At 41.4% G+C, this 18387-nt stretch overlaps 1 protein-coding gene across 3 annotated transcripts in view; it reads left to right on the top strand.

The window, feature by feature from the left end:
* The first annotated feature begins 3046 nt into the window (after window positions 1–3046).
* Window positions 3047–18387, top strand: part of slc51a-like.1 (organic solute transporter subunit alpha) — a 59243-nt gene continuing 43902 nt past the window's right edge. Inside the window, exons 1-4 of one of the 3 annotated variants that reach the window (XM_031895658.1) lie at window positions 3048–3321; window positions 16151–16302; window positions 16654–16727; window positions 17840–17998. In XM_031895658.1, the coding sequence (XP_031751518.1) occupies window positions 16183–16302; window positions 16654–16727; window positions 17840–17998 (353 nt within the window). In that variant the 5' untranslated portion in view covers window positions 3048–3321; window positions 16151–16182. Of the gene's footprint in view, window positions 3322–11611; window positions 11887–16150; window positions 16303–16653; window positions 16728–17839; window positions 17999–18387 lie in introns of those variants that run through there. The other 2 variants (XM_031895657.1, XM_031895659.1) reach the window with 2 other exon arrangements.

Below are 18387 nucleotides of genomic sequence, written 5' to 3'. Positions count from 1 at the left end.
CTGTGAAAGAAATGCCGGCCTTCCTATATTTTCTTCTTTCTGCCCTATTAATAATGTTGGCATCAAGCATTGATTTTGGGAGGAATTATTTTACACGCTGGGGGTAAAACAAAAAGGGATTGGGATCACCAACGAACCGGGCTTGAACCGGCGCCCTTTGGATATTGCTATCCTTAATAGTCCGTTGCTCTGCCTATGAGCCACGAAGGGATCACTGAGTGTAACTGTCTCACTAGGCCTTCTAACTATGACCTAAGAGCACTCTCCAAGATGGCCGCGCTTTCCAGGGCGGAGTGCACGGCCATCTTGGATTTTTTTTACTTTAGCCAGGCACAGGGAGCAAGCAAGAGGGAGCGAGACGAGCAGCAGGAAAGGAGAACTTTGGTGTTGGGATTCTGCTTGTGCAAGTGTAGGTGAGGGAATGCGCTCAATCTACCCATTTCTGCATTCATCTTACTGGAGTTAATGGAACGCCCATTTGCCATTTCTGCACTCATAATACTGCTATATTTGGTATTAATATGCTGATTATCCATTTCCTGCAGTAATGATACTGACCCTTCTGTGGTTAATATGTGTTTTATCCGTGTTCTGTAGTAATTATACTGGCATGTCTGGGGTATGTTGGGGTAGAATGGGCGTGGAATTTAATTTATTTTACGTGCAATAAGTGCAGCCCCGCAAAATGCCTTTTTTTTATTTTTAGCAGCGCAAGGCAAATGCAGGCGCAAACATTTCTGCATTTGGAGTTAATGGAACGCCCATTTTCCATTTCTGCACTCATAATACTGCTATATTTGGTATTAATATGCTGATTATCCATTTCCTGCAGTAATGATACTGACCCTTCTGTGTTTTATCCGTGTTCTGTAGTAATTATACTGGCATGTCTGGGGTATGTTGGGGTAGAATGGGCGTGGAATTTAGGGTTGTGTTCACAAAGTGCAGGCGGCAACAGATTTTCACAACGCTATGGGTTTTGCCAATTAATTTCCTGCAAACTTGACCCCTACTTATTGGTATGCAGGCTCAGTGTTAGAAATACAGGTTGTTTTTGCTTGATGAATTTGCCTCTTCCTTGAAAATGTTTTTGCGGACGCCCATGGGGATCAGATCACGTGTAAATTCAGGGAGACGTCTAGAAAATCCAGCTAGTGATGCTGCCCTGGTTGCAATTTTATTTTACGTGCAATAAGTGCAGCCCCGCAAAATGCCTTTTTTTATTTTTAGCAGCGCAAGGCAAATGCAGGCGCACACATTTCTGCATTTGGAGTTAATGGAACGCCCATTTGCCATTTCTGCACTCATAATACTGCTATATTTGGTATTAATATGCTGATTATCCATTTCCTGCAGTAATGATACTGACCCTTCTGTGGTTAATATGTGTTTAATCCGTGTTCTGTAGTAATTATACTGGCATGTCTGGGGTATGTTGGGGTAGAATGGGCGTGGAATTTAGGGTTGTGTTCACAAAGTGCAGGCGTCAACAGATTTTCACAACGCTATGGGTTTTGCCAATTAATTAACTTCAAACTTGACCCCTACTTATTGGTATGCAGGCTCAGTGTTAGAAATACAGGTTGTTTTTGCTTGATGAATTTGCCTCTCCCTCTGAAAATGTTTCTGCGGACGCCCATGGTGATCACGTGTAAATTCAGGGAGATGTCTAGAAAATCCAGCTAGTGATGCTGCCCTGGTTGCAATTTTATTTTACGTGCAATAAGTGCAGCCCCGCAAAATGCCTTTTTTTATTTTTAGCAGCGCAAGGCAAATGCAGGCGCACACATTTCTGCATTTGGAGTTAATGGAACGCCCATTTGCCATTTCTGCACTCATAATACTGCTATATTTGGTATTAATATGCTGATTATCCATTTCCTGCAGTAATGATACTGACCCTTCTGTGTTTTATCTGTGTTCTGTAGTAATTATACTGGCATGTCTGGGGTAGAATGGGCGTAGAATTGAATTTATTTTACGTGCAATAAGTGCAGCCCCGCAAAATGCCTTTTTTTTTATTTTTAGCAGCGCAAGGCAAATGCAGGCGCACACATTTCTGCATTTGGAGTTAATGGAACGCCCATTTGCCATTTCTGCACTCATAATACTGCTATATTTGGTATTAATATGCTGATTATCCATTTCCTGCAGTAATGATACTGACCCTTCTGTGGTTAATATGTGTTTTATCCGTGTTTTGTAGTAATTATACTGGCATGTCTGGGGTATGTTGGGGTAGAATGGGCGTGGAATTTAATTTATTTTACGTGCAATAAGTGCAGCCCCGCAAAATGCCTTTTTTTATTTTTAGCAGCGCAAGGCAAAAGCAGGCGCACACATTTCTGCATTTGGAGTTAATGGAACACCCATTTTCCATTTCTGCACTCATAATACTGCTATATTTGGTATTAATATGCTGATTATCCATTTCCTGCAGTAATGATACTGACCCTTCTGTTGTTAATATGTGTTTAATCCGTGTTCTGTAGTAATTATACTGGCATGTCTGGGGTATGTTGGGGTAGAATGGGCGTGGAATTTAGGGTTGTGTTCACAAAGTGCAGGCGGCAACAGATTTTCACAACGCTATGGGTTTTGCCAATTAATTTCCTTCAAACTTGACCCCTACTTATTGGTATGCAGGCTCAGTGTTAGAAATACAGGTTGTTTTTGCTTGATGAATTTGCCTCTCCCTCTGAAAATGTTTCTGCGGACGCCCATGGTGATCACGTGTAAATTCAGGGAGACGTCTAGAAAATCCAGCTAGTGATGCTGCCCTGGTTGCAATTTTATTTTACGTGCAATAAGTGCAGCCCCGCAAAATGCCTTTTTTTTTTTTTTTTTTTAGCAGCGCAAGGCAAATGCAGGCGCACACATGTGTAAGGGCCCGGCTTGGCAGCAATTCTATGAAAGAAATGCCGGCCTTCCTATATTTTCTTCTTTCTGCCCTATTAATAATGTTGGCATCAAGCATTGATTTTGGGAGGAATTATTTTACACGCTGGGGGTAAAACAAAAAGGGATTGGGATCACCAACGAACCGGGCTTGAACCGGCGCCCTTTGGATATTGCTATCCTTAATAGTCCGTTGCTCTGCCTATGAGCCACGAAGGGATCACTGAGTGTAACTGTCTCACTAGGCCTTCTAACTATGACCTAAGAGGCACTCTCCAAGATGGCCGTGCTTTCCAGGGCGGAGTGCACGGCCATCTTGGATTTTTTTTACTTGAGCCAGGCACAGGGAGCAAGCAAGAGGGAGCGAGACGAGCAGCAGGAAAGGAGAACTTTGGTGTTGGGATTCTGCTTGTGCAAGTGTAGGTGAGGGAATGCGCTTAATCTACCCATTTCTGCATTCATCTTACTGGAGTTAATGGAACGCCCATTTGCCATTTCTGCACTCATAATACTGCTATATTTGGTATTAATATGCTGATTATCCATTTCCTGCAGTAATGATACTGACCCTTCTGTGGTTAATATGTGTTTAATCCGTGTTCTGTAGTAATTATACTGGCATGTCTGGGGTATGTTGGGGTAGAATGGGCGTGGAATTTAATTTATTTTACGTGCAATAAGTGCAGCCCCGCAAAATGCCTTTTTTATTTTTAGCAGCGCAAGGCAAATGCAGGCGCACACATTTCTGCATTTGGAGTTAATGGAACGCCCATTTGCCATTTCTGCACTCATAATACTGCTATATTTGGTATTAATATGCTGATTATCCATTTCCTGCAGTAATGATACTGACCCTTCTGTGGTTAATATGTGTTTTATCCGTGTTCTGTAGTAATTATACTGGCATGTCTGGGGTATGTTGGGGTAAAATGGGCGTGGAATTTAGGGTTGTGTTCACAAAGTGCAGGCGGCAACAGATTTTCACAACGTTATGGGTTTTGCCAATTAATTTCCTGCAAACTTGACCCCTACTTATTGGTATGCAGGCTCAGTGTTAGAAATACAGGTTGTTTTTGCTTGATGAATTTGCCTCTCCCTTGAAAATGTTTCTGTGGACGCCCATGGGGATCAGATCACGTGTAAATTCAGGGAGATGTCTAGAAAATCCAGCTAGTGATGCTGCCCTGGTTGAAATTTTATTTTACGTGCAATAAGCGCAGCCCCGCAAAATGCCTTTTTTTATTTTTAGCAGCGCAAGGCAAATGCAGGCGCACACATTTCTGCATTTGGAGTTAATGGAACGCCCATTTGCCATTTCTGCACTCATAATACTGCTATATTTGGTATTAATATGCTGATTATCCATTTCCTGCAGTAATGATACTGACCCTTCTGTGTTTTATCCGTGTTCTGTAGTAATTATACTGGCATGTCTGGGGTATATTGGGGTAGAATGGGCATGGAATTTAGGGTTGTGTTCACAAAGTGCATTGCGTGTATCCCTTGATTGCTGTCAGATGTCAGGACTGCGGTTCTGGTGATGTCTATCACGGTCGTGAGATCTACGTATGGGGTGGTTCCCCCTTTCTTTGGATGGAGTCTCGCACAATGTCTCCTGGTTAATATGGATGTGTAGGTTTCTGTGAAAAGAGGTTTTGTTGTGACTATTCAAAACCTTTATCAATTCAGTTACATATTGTTCCCGTATCTGATCCAAATCGCCTGGTATAGTGATCTAAGGGAGTCCTTGTCCACGGAGTGGGAAAAGACTTACCCATTAAGATTTCAAATGGAATTTTTGTGCTCCCATTTACCTACTGAACCTGTCTACTATGACAAAGGGGTATTGATACCCTCCAGTTTCAATGTTTCACTTGCTATGACTTTCCTTTTTTTTACATGACACATTTCAGTATTTTACTTGCTATGACTTTCCTGTTTATATGCACCGTGAACTACATAATGGACAGTGGTGCTGCATATTTCTGGAGACCTATCATCCCTCCTTTTGACCAGAGACCATTATTGTCGATGGTCAACATATTATCATATAACTGTAGCTCATATAAGAGCAAATCATGTGGCAGAGATGTGGCACACATAATGCAGTAATATCAGGTGGGGGCTGCGCAGGGGGGTCAATTGGGTGGGCAGCCACCGGTGGTAGAGTGCCCACGGCACTTAACTACCACTAGGGTGTGTGGAAGCATAAGGGCTTGTCACAATTCTTCTATATAAATAGCATGCGCCATAGGCTTACCATCAACACTTGTAAAGTATAGAAAGTTGTAGGATAGAATAAGGTATTAGCAATAGAAGACTCAACAGCTACCGCGCAAGCTGCTAGCACCCACAGGTAGGCAGATATGCCTTGCGCAATGAGCGGTAGCACCTTAAAGAAGTATGCTATGGGTCTTTAACTGTTTCCGTAAATCTGGGCTAAGCCTGCAACCATGGTCTTACAATTTCCTGCAGTACAACACAAAGGCAGATTATAGTTAGGCAGACTGAGTATAGGTGCAGATGCCAATACCCCCAGTAAAGCTTTAAATGCATTTGTGCCAGTTTCAGTCCATTGCAAATTGTCAGATTCAGAGTCTTTAAGTATGCTCCTTAAGACGCTTTCAAAATATGAGCAGTCTGGAATCCATTGTCTGCAAAAACCAACCGTGCCCAAGAATGTGAGCAATTGTTCCTTAGTTTGTGGCTTTCTATGGCTGAGATTGCCTGGATTCTCTGTGGGTTTATTAGTCTATGCCCCTGTGATAGCAATAAACCCAAGTACTGTACAGATGGTTTGCAATACTGCACCTTTTTAATGATACCTTGTGCCCCTCCTCACACAAGTAATTCAGCAGTGAAATAGTGTCTCTTTCACAACTTTCTCGGTCTGCACTACACAACAATAAATCATCAACATATTGCAGGGGAGTTGACCCTGACTGATATCCCCAGCCCTTTAGAGATTCGCGGAGTACATACCCATAAATCACGCTGCTAGCGGCGTACTTCATTGCTAATTGCGCAAAGGTGATTGACGCCGATCGCACGTGAAGGCAAACAAGGGCCTTGTCTTCTCACTTACTGATATAGAATGGTAGGCATTCCCTAAATTTATGACACTGTAGTATGTTGAGTCTGAAGGTGTAGCGGTAAATAAGGGGTTAATGTCTGTTACAACGTGTACCATCGGGGGCATGAGTCTGTTGATGGCCCGTATATCTTCTCTTGATACCAGGGATACTGTTTTTGATAAGCAGGTGTGTGGGTCTTTAAGAATGCTTTGTAGGGGGTACAAGACACACATCCTACATTAATTTTGGGAAATAGCCCACACGGCAGGTTAATTTGATCTAATGGACAAATGTCCGTACTAATATAATTGTGCCATATGACCTCTAATATTCTCTGAAACCTTCTTGTTTACAGGCTAATACAACTGCCATAGACTGTCTATTAAACCATAATCCTTCCATTTCTACATGCATTAACCCTGACACATATGTCTAAGATAAATAAGGCATGAGGCTATGTATTAGAGGAGTTGTATCAGAACTGTGTAATACAGAAAAGGATATAAGTTATTGTTGCACGGATGCAAGTGTTCCTTCCAGAACTGGGATCATTTGTAGTGGGAGGTGTGGTTCCAAACTAATTTCTTTAGTATCATTTAGTCCTCGAGCTGCAGTTCCCTCAGTGAAGGTTGGATCTGGAACAAAAGAGAACACCTAACCATGTACTTTAGTTAGTTCACAAATTAATTGAGATACAAAATTAGTTAAAACAGAGTGTAATTGCAGCTGTTGGGGAAAGTAACACCTTAATCTGGGAGCTGACTGAAACAAAATTTTGAAGGCGACAGTTTACAGCCCCTTCTTAGTCGATGTCTAACACAGAACAGAGCTACAGGCAATTTGCCAATAAATTTCTGACTCGGTTTTGTTCGTCTTGCTCACACTCTAACATCCCTTCCATGGGGTGGCAAGCACACTCCACGGGTGAGTATCCGGTTGAAATAGCATTTTCCCAAATCTGTATTATACTTTTCCCTAAATTTTTCTTGTCCCACAGGGAAATGGACATTAAGCCAGTAACACAGAATGTCCGGAACACTGGGCATTACACGTTTCCTACCCAGGTAAACTTCAGGATACCCCCCTTCCGTGATATTAGCTAGTCGCCACCCCCCTTCTGTAATACCAAACAGAAGTCCACATACGCAATTATTACACGACATATCTTCCCTGTACACTGTACTAGGTTAACCCACCAAAGCTAAGATATTCCACACACAATCCAGTGTAATTACCCCCACTCCAGCATGCACAGCGCTCAGCTGGAATGTAGCTATTAACCCCTCTTATGCCTGCACATAAGAATCCTGTCACTGACCTTCACAGGCACAACTTCAGACGGTTAACAGAGACCAATTACAGGGAGACACAAGAATACATAGAAACAAGAAACATAAATCAGGCCATAAATACCAATGTCCAGGTTCAGTTAATAGGCTGCAGGCAAGAGGAACCTGTCTTTGCTGGCTGCCAGGAAGCCACTGGGGACAACGGACTAATTCACAATAGGATATGGGGATGACACGGTAAAGAAACTAAAATCTAAGTTCCCACCGTGTCCCGGAAGTGATCAGTCTCCGTCCCTTCCGTGTCAAGTGTCCGGAACCCTTATATTTGGCTTAAAGACAGACAAAACCTGCAGTCTCACATTGGGCTTAAATTTTTTAAAGACATAATCAGTCCTCACGGTATTTATTCCTGTTCAAATAGAATCATACTGACACCAGGTTCAGTATTCCTTGCAAGTTTATCATGAATGTGTAGTGATAATTTCTTAGAAATTTTATTTAATTTATTTTCAACTCCTTATAATGAAACTGAATTGCAACAATTCCGTAAAAGCAAAAACCTTATTAGCTCAGTCAGAGGTATTCCTTAATGTTGCAATAAATTTTAGATAACCGGTTTAAAATATAACATTTACTTCTAAAGACAATAACAAAGACACAACACAGACAAACAGTAATTCATCCAACAGTATAGCAACAAGAGACCTGTGCCTACCTTTAGAGGCTTATCTTTAAGTTTACCAAAAAACTCCTTATTACCTCTGGCTACTTCGCACAATTAACTCTTAATGCCGTTAACTTCCAAAGATCAAAAAATATAAGCACGCTTGGCAAAGCAAAGTCGTCGGGGCTGAACTGAGATCAAGGTCCCAACAATACCCACAACGATATGCGATCAGTCTTAATGCCCTGCGCGTTTATGTGAACATTTATATATATTACAGTACAATATTGGCAGATAGAGAAAAATAAGAAAATCCCTTCAGGAGGCTCCCAGTCAAATATGAACAACTTTGAGCGGCCAAACTCCTGCTACCACAACAGACTATAAATTTACCTCTGTAAATCCTGCGCTCCTACAGTGCACACAAAAAACCTTGCGCTCTCAGCAGCGCAATAAATCACCTTGCGCTCTCAGCAGCGCAATAAATCACTTATAGGCAGACTCCCATGATGCTGCCAAAAAATACGGACATGGCGGTGCCGTAGCCAGACAGAGTAAAACTCAAAATTAATAGAGTTATACTCACCCTTCCAGCTGACGACACCCCACTCCTGGTACCATAACTGTAAGGTCCCTGACCGCCGATCTTAGATTTAGTAATCCGTGTGAGCCCTCCTACCAGGACAAAGGCGTATACGGGGACAAGAAAGACACAGCTCCAAGGGAAGTTCAAACTTGTCCAGTTTATTCTTACGTGATCATAGTATTTATACCACTCGTGTACATGCAAAGACAAAGGAATCATTATAAAATAAAGATGGAGTAGAACCTCATTATCTACAAGGATGGCCTTCAAGGATGGCTAATGCGGGACAGGAATTTAAAGGAGGATACAAGGAGTAGAAAGGCGTTAGTGCACAGATAAGATTAAATTGTTTCTCAAGGCTTATGTTTTGTCAGGTGCAAGTTGTGCAAGGGTACTATTTGGGAAAAACAGCTTATTATGGGATGTTCAAACCTTGCTGGTTGCTGTTACAAAATGGAGATACATCTCTAAAATGGAGTATGATATGCTAAGTATCAAAGTGTATCAAAGTATCAAAATACATGCATATGTGAATATATAATTACATGAATATATGATTATATGATATTATATCAAACCTTACAATTATACTGGCATGTCTGGGGTATGTTGGGGTAGAATGGGCGTGGAATTTAATTTATTTTACGTGCAATAAGTGCAGCCCCGCAAAATGCCTTTTTTTTATTTTTAGCAGCGCAAGGCAAATGCAGGCGCACACATTTCTGCATTTGGAGTTAATGGAACGCCCATTTGCCATTTCTGCACTCATAATACTGCTATATTTGGTATTAATATGCTGATTATCCATTTCCTGCAGTAATGATACTGACCCTTCTGTGTTTTATCCATGTTCTGTAGTAATTATACTGGCATGTCTGGGGTATGTTGGGGTAGAATGGGCGTGGAATTTAGGGTTGTGTTCACAAAGTGCAGGCGGCAACAGATTTTCACAACGTTATGGGTTTTGCCAATTAATTTCCTGCAAACTTGACCCCTACTTATTGGTATGCAGGCTCAGTGTTAGAAATACAGGTTGTTTTTGCTTGATGAATTTGCCTCTCCCTTGAAAATGTTTCTGCGGACGCCCATGGGGATCACGTGTAAATTCAGGGAGACGTCTAGAAAATCCTGCTAGTGATGCTGCCCTGGTTGCAATTTTATTTTACGTGCAATAAGTGCAGCCCCGCAAAATGCCTTTTTTTTTTTTTTTTAGCAGCGCAAGGCAAATGCAGGCGCACACATGTGTAAGGGCCCGGCTTGGCAGCAATTCTGTGAAAGAAATGCCGGCCTTCCTATATTTTCTTCTTTCTGCCCTATTAATAATGTTGGCATCAAGCATTGATTTTAGGAGGAATTATTTTACACGCTGGGGGTAAAACAAAAAGGGAATGGGATCACCAACGAGCCGGGCTTGAACTGGCGCCCTTTGGATATTGCTATTGCTATATTGCGAAGGGATCACTGAGTCCAACTGTCTCACTAGGCCTTCTAACTATGACCTAGGAGGCATTCTCCAAGATGGCCGTGCTTTCCAGGGCGGAGTGCACGGCCATCTTGGATTTTTTTTACTTGAGCCAGGCACAGGGAGCAAGCAAGAGGGAGCGAGACGAGCAGCAGGAAAGGAGAACTTTGGTGTTGGGATTCTGCTTGTGCAAGTTACATATAGTTACATAGTTACATAGGGTTGAAAAGAGACCAGAGTCCATCAAGTTCAACCCATCCAAGTAAACCCAGCACACACAACCCACGCCTACCAATCTACACACTCACATACATAAACTAAACACAATATATACAACCACTGATACTAACTGTATATATTAGTATCACAATAGCCTTGGATATTCTGCTTGTTTAAGAACTCATCCAGGCCCCTCTTAAAGGCATTAACAGAATCTGCCATTACCCCATCACTAGGAAGGGCATTCCCCAACCTCACTGCCCTCACCGTGAAAAACCACCTACGCTGCTTCAAATGGAAGCTCTGTTCCTCTAATCTAAAGGGGTGACCCCTGGTGCGTTGATCGTTTTTATGGGAAAATAGAACATCCCCCAACTGCCTATAATCTCCTCTAATGTATTTGTACAGAGTAATCATGTCCCCTCGCAAGCGCCCAAACAACCCCAACCTCGACAGTCTAACCTCATAGTTTAAATCTTCCATCCCCTTAACCAGTTTAGTTGCAGTCTCTGCACTCTCTCCAGCTCATTAATATCCTTCTTAAGGACTGGAGCCCAAAACTGCAATACATACTCAAGGTGAGGCCTTACCAGGGACCTATAAAGAGGTAAAATTATGTTTTCATCCCTTGAGTCAATGCCCTTTTTTCTACAAGACAGCACTTTATTTGCTTTAGTAGCCACAGAATGACACTGCCTGGAATTAGACAACTTGTTATCAACAAAAAACCCTAGATCCTTCTCCATTAAGGATACCCCCAACACACTACCATTCAGTACCATTCAGTAGTGTAGGTGAGGGAATTTTTTCAACTACAGTATTATTTCATACTTCTCAATTCATGAATAACAATATTGGATATACCATATTACCCAGAATGCTGTGCCAAAAGAAAGGATAAGATGCTGTTCTTTTCCAGGTATAGGTCCAATCTTCCCCAAACCCTAAACATAGGTTAACTGCACCTCCTTTGTGCTCCATGATTTGGGAATGTCCCTTTTTAATCCCAATCACCCATACATACGTAAAACGTAAATAAGAAAGCTGCTTAAAATTTCATAATATTTTGTTGTGATGCAGAAAAAAAAAAACAGTTTTTGGGTGGAGATCCCCATCAAAGAAACACAATGTGAATGCACTTTCTGCATATAATATGCAAACAGGTATTAGGTTATAGTGAGCGACTAAAACAAAGGATATACAAGGCAGCAGTCTTATTGAGACACACAGGAGCCTTGGGGAATGCCTCTGTTCTCTTCTCAGCTGGAAGCATAACGTGTCACTGCTTCACACATGTGTATATCTCATGTACCATCTTATTTTATATGGTATGGTTGATGTTTACCTGGGCATGCACTTTGCACTTGTACCATAGGATATAAGAAGTAGTGTATAGGAGAGAAGTCCTGCACAGCACAGCCCACACTGTAATCAGCCTGCCGAAGGTTATTTGTCAGTCCCAGACTACAGGCCTCAATACAGGGGCAAGGAGAGAAGGGAGTAGTATTCACATACAGGAGCTGGGCTGCAAGGTCCAAGGAAAGCTCGGGAGAGGCGGCAACCAGCAGAGATTCAGGTTAACAACAACAAGCCTGAAACCCACTAAATGGATTCTGAGCAAAATGCTACTGAACCACCATATGACCCCATCTGTCGCACCAGGCAGGCTCCTTACGCATATGAAATCCTGCAAAGTAAGTGCAACTCTCAGCTCCAGCTTTGGACAGCAGGGTTGGAAAAGTGCATTTTAGCTCACTTGTGCCTTTATTTTTTGCTGAGCTTTCTTTTACTTACAGCATGAAAAAATTTGCCATTCCCCACATTCCACATGGTGGGAATGATGATTTTGATCCTTAAACATATATATGCAGTCTAAACCCCTGTAACCCCTCTACTTCAAGCATTCCTTAAGCATTTCTAACATTCTAAAGCAGTTCCTCCTGAGCAAGATTCCATTAATTTGTAATGGAATTTGATTATTTCACCAATATTGAGCATTTCCATTAGTACTATCTTATTAGATAATCTTTCTGAACTGAGCTTCCAGCAATCTTATTTTAGCAGTGGCTGCATAATCGGTATTGATAATCTCCAGCAGTGCATGGCTCTCTGACTTTGGGGCTGCCCTATAGATCAAAGAAGTTGATAAGGGCCCAGGCTGATTGTCAGGTTAGATACATGTGGGGTGAATGCCTGTTTCCTGCCCTGGACATTGATACCCTTATGGCCAGGGGAGAAGAGTAATATTTTGTTTGAGGCTGCAATTTAATATAAAATACATAGTGGTTTGGGGGAGGCTAAGCCTTTTCTAAATCATCATTATTGTACACCTACAGTATGCCAATGGCAGTGTGAATATTAAGGCAACCATTTTGTGTACTTTTTATCTTGGTATAAGAAAAAAGGGCCACAGAAGAAATTTTCTGAAAATCTTTGCAATGAAGTGATCAACAAGTGTGACTGACATAACAATCTTTAAATGAGGATTATGTACATGGATGGAATTAGGCATGTGCTTACAAGGCATTGTTTGGTACAGGTATAGGACCTGTTATCCAGAATGCTCAGGACCAAGGGTATTCTGGATAAGGGGTCTTTCCATAATTTGGATCCCCATACCTTATTGACACTACAAAATCAATAAAACATTAATTAAACCCAATAGGTTTGTTTTGCCTCCAATAAGGATTAATTACATCTTAGTTGGGACCAAATAAAAGGTACTGTTTTATTACTACAGAGAAAAAGGAAATCCATTTAAAAAATCTGAATTATTTGATTAAAATAGAGTCTATGGGAGAAAGGCTTTCTGTAATTTGGAGCTTTCTGAATAATGGGTTTCCGGATAAGGGATCCCATACCTGCATTTGTATTGCAATGGCTTATACCATGCATACCATGCTGTGGCAGGAATGTTTATGCACGTTTACATTATTGTCTATTATTTCTGCCTCTAACTGGTCTTACATGAAAGAGGGTGCAGTGTTGGGAAAATCAGTGCCTGGCCTTAAGTGGGCAGGATGAGGGCAGATTGGGGTGTAGTCACAATAGTTTCACGAAAGATGTTTCCAGGAAAAAATAGAAGGAAGTCTATCTCAAGATATATGTGGAAACTCGAAAAATTCACAATGATTGGAAATGAAGGAAACAACTCAAAACAGGAATATTCAAGCTTCAGTGCCCCATATGTTCCTGAACCATTGCTCAGCTTTCATCTGTCAACAAGTAGGTGGTGAAGTGCTGGGAAGTGTGCATCTGCATTCTACAATCTTTTGAGAAACAAAGGAGTCTGGTTTGAGGAGCCACACCAGTGACTTACTGTAAAACGACTCTAAAGGATAGCCAGAATCTGCCCGGGGAGTGCCAATTAAACTTTTTTACCAAACTTTTACTCAACATAAATTGCTGCCAGATGAATCTTCCCTGGTAGGATTATTTTGGCACAGTGCTATGAAACAACCTATGCAACTCTCTGGTTTCCCCACTCGCTAAGGGATGTTGTTTCAGGAAATGGAAATCAGAAAACAGACATCATTTTGTTGTGCTTTAGTGAATTTGCTGTGAAGAATAAAGTACAGTATTTATTTCTAGTTATTTCCTGATTAAATTAGAACAATTAATTAACAATTAATTCAAGCTTTTGATTGGCTGCTATGGATTTCCTCATACCTCCCAACATACTGGAATCAGGACTTTTAGACCAAGCCAGAATCTAACACTGTATCACTGTGCAGGAAAATTTAGCAACCCTATGGGGCACATTTATCAAAGTACGATTGAGTCCGATTATAAAAAATTCATATTTTTTCTAATTTATAGATCTGTGTGTATTTTCTGCGTTTTTTCAAGTTAATTTGCACGACTTTTTCGTACTTTGCGACAAAACTTACGCGTCAAAATCATATTTGTCACATCGACTTTTGAAATCATTCAAGCTTTGTTATCGTGACTTTCCTTGGGCCAGGTTGGAGCTGCAGAGTGCTATTGAGCCCTATGGGAGATTTTCCTTGGGCCGGGTTGGAGCTGCAGAGTGCCATTGAGTCCTATGGGAGACTTTCCTTGGGCCCGGTTGGAGCTGCAGGGTGCCATTGAGCCCTATGGGAGACTTTCCTTGGGCCGGGTTGGAGCTGCAGAGTGCCATTGAGCCCTATGGGAGACTTTCCTTGGGCCAGGTTGGAGCTGCAGAGTGCCATTGAGCCCTATGGGAGACTTTCCTTGGGCCAGGTTGGAGCTGCAGAGTGCCATTGAGCCCTATGGGAGATTTTCCTTGGGCCGGGTTGGAGCTGCAGAGTGCCATTGAGCCCTATGGGAGACTTTCCTTGGGCCGGGTTGGAGCTGCAGAGTGCCATTGAGCCCTATGGGAGACTTTCCTTGGGCCGGGTTGGAGCTGCAGAGTGCCATTGAGCCCTATGGGAGACTTTCCTTGGGCCGGGTTGGAGCTGCAGAGTGCCATTGAGCCCTATGGGAGACTTTCCTTGGGCCGGGTTGGAGCTGCAGAGTGCCATTGAGCCCTATGGGAGACTTTCCTTGGGCCGGGTTGGAGCTGCAGAGTGCCATTGAGCCCTATGGGAGACTTTCCTTGGGCCGGGTTGGAGCTGCAGAGTGCCATTGAGCCCTATAGGAGACTTTCCTTGGGCCGGGTTGGAGCTGCAGAGTGCCATTGAGCCCTATAGGAGACTTTCCTTGGGCTGGGTTGGAGCTGCAGAGTGCCATTGAGCCCTATGGGAGACTTTCCTTGGGCCGGGTTGGAGCTGCAGAGTGCCATTGAGCCCTATGGGAGACTTTCCTTGGGCCGGGTTGGAGCTGCAGAGTGCCATTGAGCCCTATGGGAGACTTTCCTTGGGCCGGGTTGGAGCTGCAGAGTGCCATTGAGCCCTATGGGAGGCTTCCAAAATCTTGCACAGAATGATCAAAGTCAGAAAGGTTTTCCCGATGTTAACAATCGTTCAGATACAAAAATTTAGTGACTATATATATATATATATATATACACACAGACACACGTGTATATTTTAATAATTGTCTACAGAAATGTCAACATTAAATACACAGACATGCAAATCTCAAGTTAGTTTATTTGCCATAATGTCAAAATCAAAAATATCTGCACACTCTAAAAAGGATGGACATTTTATTATAGCTAGTAATATTTAAAGACTGCTTTATAAGGTTATGTTTAGAAAAGTTAATTAGGCATTAAATTAGGAACGTTCATAGTGTAACCTGCCTTTTGCCATTACAGTGCCTACTACTAAAAATGCTTAGGCTTAAAGGAGACCTATCATATAAAAATTAAGAATATACCAATGAATTATACTCTAGATATACAAGGATTGTGCTTAAAAAAGTTGTATTGGACTGATTTTTTGAGAAATTCCCCCAAAACCCCACTAGCCCCGCCCATCTGTTCCACTTCCTGCTGGCTGAATTCTCTGGATGAGCTGGGGAGCTGCCGGCCCTCAGTACCCTGCACTGTAGGATAGGAACCAATCAGCAGCTAGGCTGACCTGATAGGGAACTGAAGCCTGTCTGCTTGTGTGAGTGCAGGGCTGTGATTGGCTCTCCCCCTCCTACTGTGCTTCTGGCAGGGGCCGTTAGGACACGTCCACCTTTCACTTGAAACAACTGATAGGATCTATAGGGAGCTCCAATAAAGGGGCCATTTGTGCAGACAGTATTCAATTTTAGCCCAAAGTGAAACCAGCACCATATTATTCATAATTGCCTACAAAATTAGGGTTTTTTCCATTTATCCAATTTCTCCTTTAATGCAGGGAAGTTTACAGCAAAAGTGTCACAGCATTATGAAAGACCATATTCTTATATATACTGTATATATTTATATCTTGTGTACATTTTGAAAAACAAATAAACTCAGTAGTCTTTAAATTAGATTTTAAATATGTGCAGTATACTGCGAACAAACGAAAAATTACATTTTTCTGTTTCTTCTTCTAGATCTTGATACGACTGGGATATTGCTCTTTGCTATGTTAACATTTATGACTCTAATATCACTGTTGGTGTTTTTGGAAGAAGCTTACTATATGTACAGAAAATTACCAAGCATCAAAAGTTCTTTAATCATTTGGATAAATTCGGGAGCCATGGTAAGTCTACAACCAGCTACAGTGGTTATGCCGTGAAACAATGCTTTTTGTTGTTTTAGTCTTATAATTACTTCCCATAGGGGTATATATATGAAATTAATTCAGCAGCAATAGCATTCACTGGCTTGAATTTGATTTAGTAAAGGATGTAGCATTCTATAGCAGTCAAATACTATGTACTAAGAGTTTCAAGTCTGTGCAAAGTTCAGCAATCAATCAACAGGTAGAATTACTTATTTGTAAAAAAATATCTGATTGGTTGCTATGACCTAGTGCAAATTTTGTGACTTCTATTGCATAACTTCATTTGTTTACATGCCCCCTGTATGAGCATATTATCTTATTTTTTAGATGATTGCAACAACATCCTGCTTTGGAATGTGGATTCCACGTAGCACCATGTTTACTGACTTCACTGCTTCTGTGTAAGTATTAGGATTTTTTAAGGACATATTTGGAATTTTTGGGATTTATAATTTTGTGATGAATTCAACACGTTCAGACCAGATGCCTAGACGCTGAGGATGGATAATCAGGAGTGTAGATACATAACACTGTGGCCATTTATGGTCATCCCATTGTTTGTGCTTCTCATGTGTCATTTTCCTGCAGCTAGAGTGCAGCTACTTCCTCAACATCTATCTGTTGTTTTACAAAGACTGCTGCTCTGGTTAAGTCTTGGCAGACTGCTTGCACAGAGGGCATATGGGGGCAGTTAAGTCTGAGTTCCTTGGAGGAATGCTGAGATTCTAGAGAGCCTGGAGTTGTAAACTGGGGCATTTTTGAAGTTTGAAATGAATGTTATATTGTAGAAGTAGCCAGTCAGTAATGGGCATGGGCCATTTCCTAATGTTTCTTTGGTACAAATATAAGAAATAGCATTTTCCATAGAATCCTATTTTAATAATTCATATTTTTTAATGATTTCCCCTTTCCTCTGTAAAAATAAGAAAGTACTTTGTACTTGGACCAGTGTCAGACAGACCCACCGGGATACTTGGAAAACATCTGGTAGGCCCAGGTGTCAGTGGCTCTTCTGCTCCTAACCATTTGGCCTATCTCATGGTCATTCCCTATTTCACTATGAATACAAAGATGCAAAATATGTAAACAAAGTATGTAAAGAAAAGAGACTAGGAAAAATATCCTAAAAAAAAATAAGTTAGGAGTACAAATAATCTGGAGAGTGACCAAATGATCTAAGGGTTTTCTGGTGAGCCCCTAATATCTCAGTCTGACACTGACTTATTCCAAACTTAACTGCAAAAACCACCCTATTGGGTTTATTTAATGCTTTTAAGTAGCCTTAAGGTATGGTGGTCCAAAAGTCCTCTCTTCGGGAAAACCTCAGGTCCTAAGCATTTCACATAAGGGATCCTATATCTGATATTGGTTTTATCTGCTTTCCATGTCACTTTTACTTCACTATTTTAACATCAGGCTAGCAACCATCTCCAGTTTTCATTAGGTGACTCTAAAGTAAGTAATAAAATTCATGTACATGTATTTATGTATTTTAATCTGCTTTCTATTAAAGGTTCCTTGCAATTCTAGTACACAAGTTTCAGCTCATGCTGGTAAATGAATGTGGGGGAAGAAGAGAATTTATTAGGAAATTTCGTGATAGGAAGCTTCAGATTAGCACTGGTCCCTTCTGCTGCTGTTGCCTGTGCCTGCCACACACAGCTATCAACAGGTCAGTTTCAGGGAATCACACTGCATAAAAACAACACAGAGTTAGGCACCAAATAATATTGTACTATAAGTTATAAGATACTTTATATTATTTGCACATTTTTTATACTAATGCCAAAAGAAAAAGCAACTTATATAGGGTTTCACTATTGGGTATAGCATGCACCACAGCTATTGTGCGCCAATTGCCTATTCATTTTGATGCCATTAGTGGGGTGCAAATTGCATCATTTCCAGCATTGTGGAAATAGCACAGCATAGCCTCACATTATCTCAATATGGAGAGCCAGCACGCCCTATTGATACTAAATAAACAATACTAGTACACCAGATAAACTCCTGTGTGTACCCTGCACCTTATTCAGAGGAAGGAAAGCAACTGGCATTTTG

Source organism: Xenopus tropicalis, chromosome 2, assembly GCF_000004195.4.
Source record: "Xenopus tropicalis strain Nigerian chromosome 2, UCB_Xtro_10.0, whole genome shotgun sequence".
Taxonomy (NCBI): domain Eukaryota; kingdom Metazoa; phylum Chordata; class Amphibia; order Anura; family Pipidae; genus Xenopus; species Xenopus tropicalis.
This window is presented reverse-complemented; position numbering and strand designations above follow the sequence as displayed.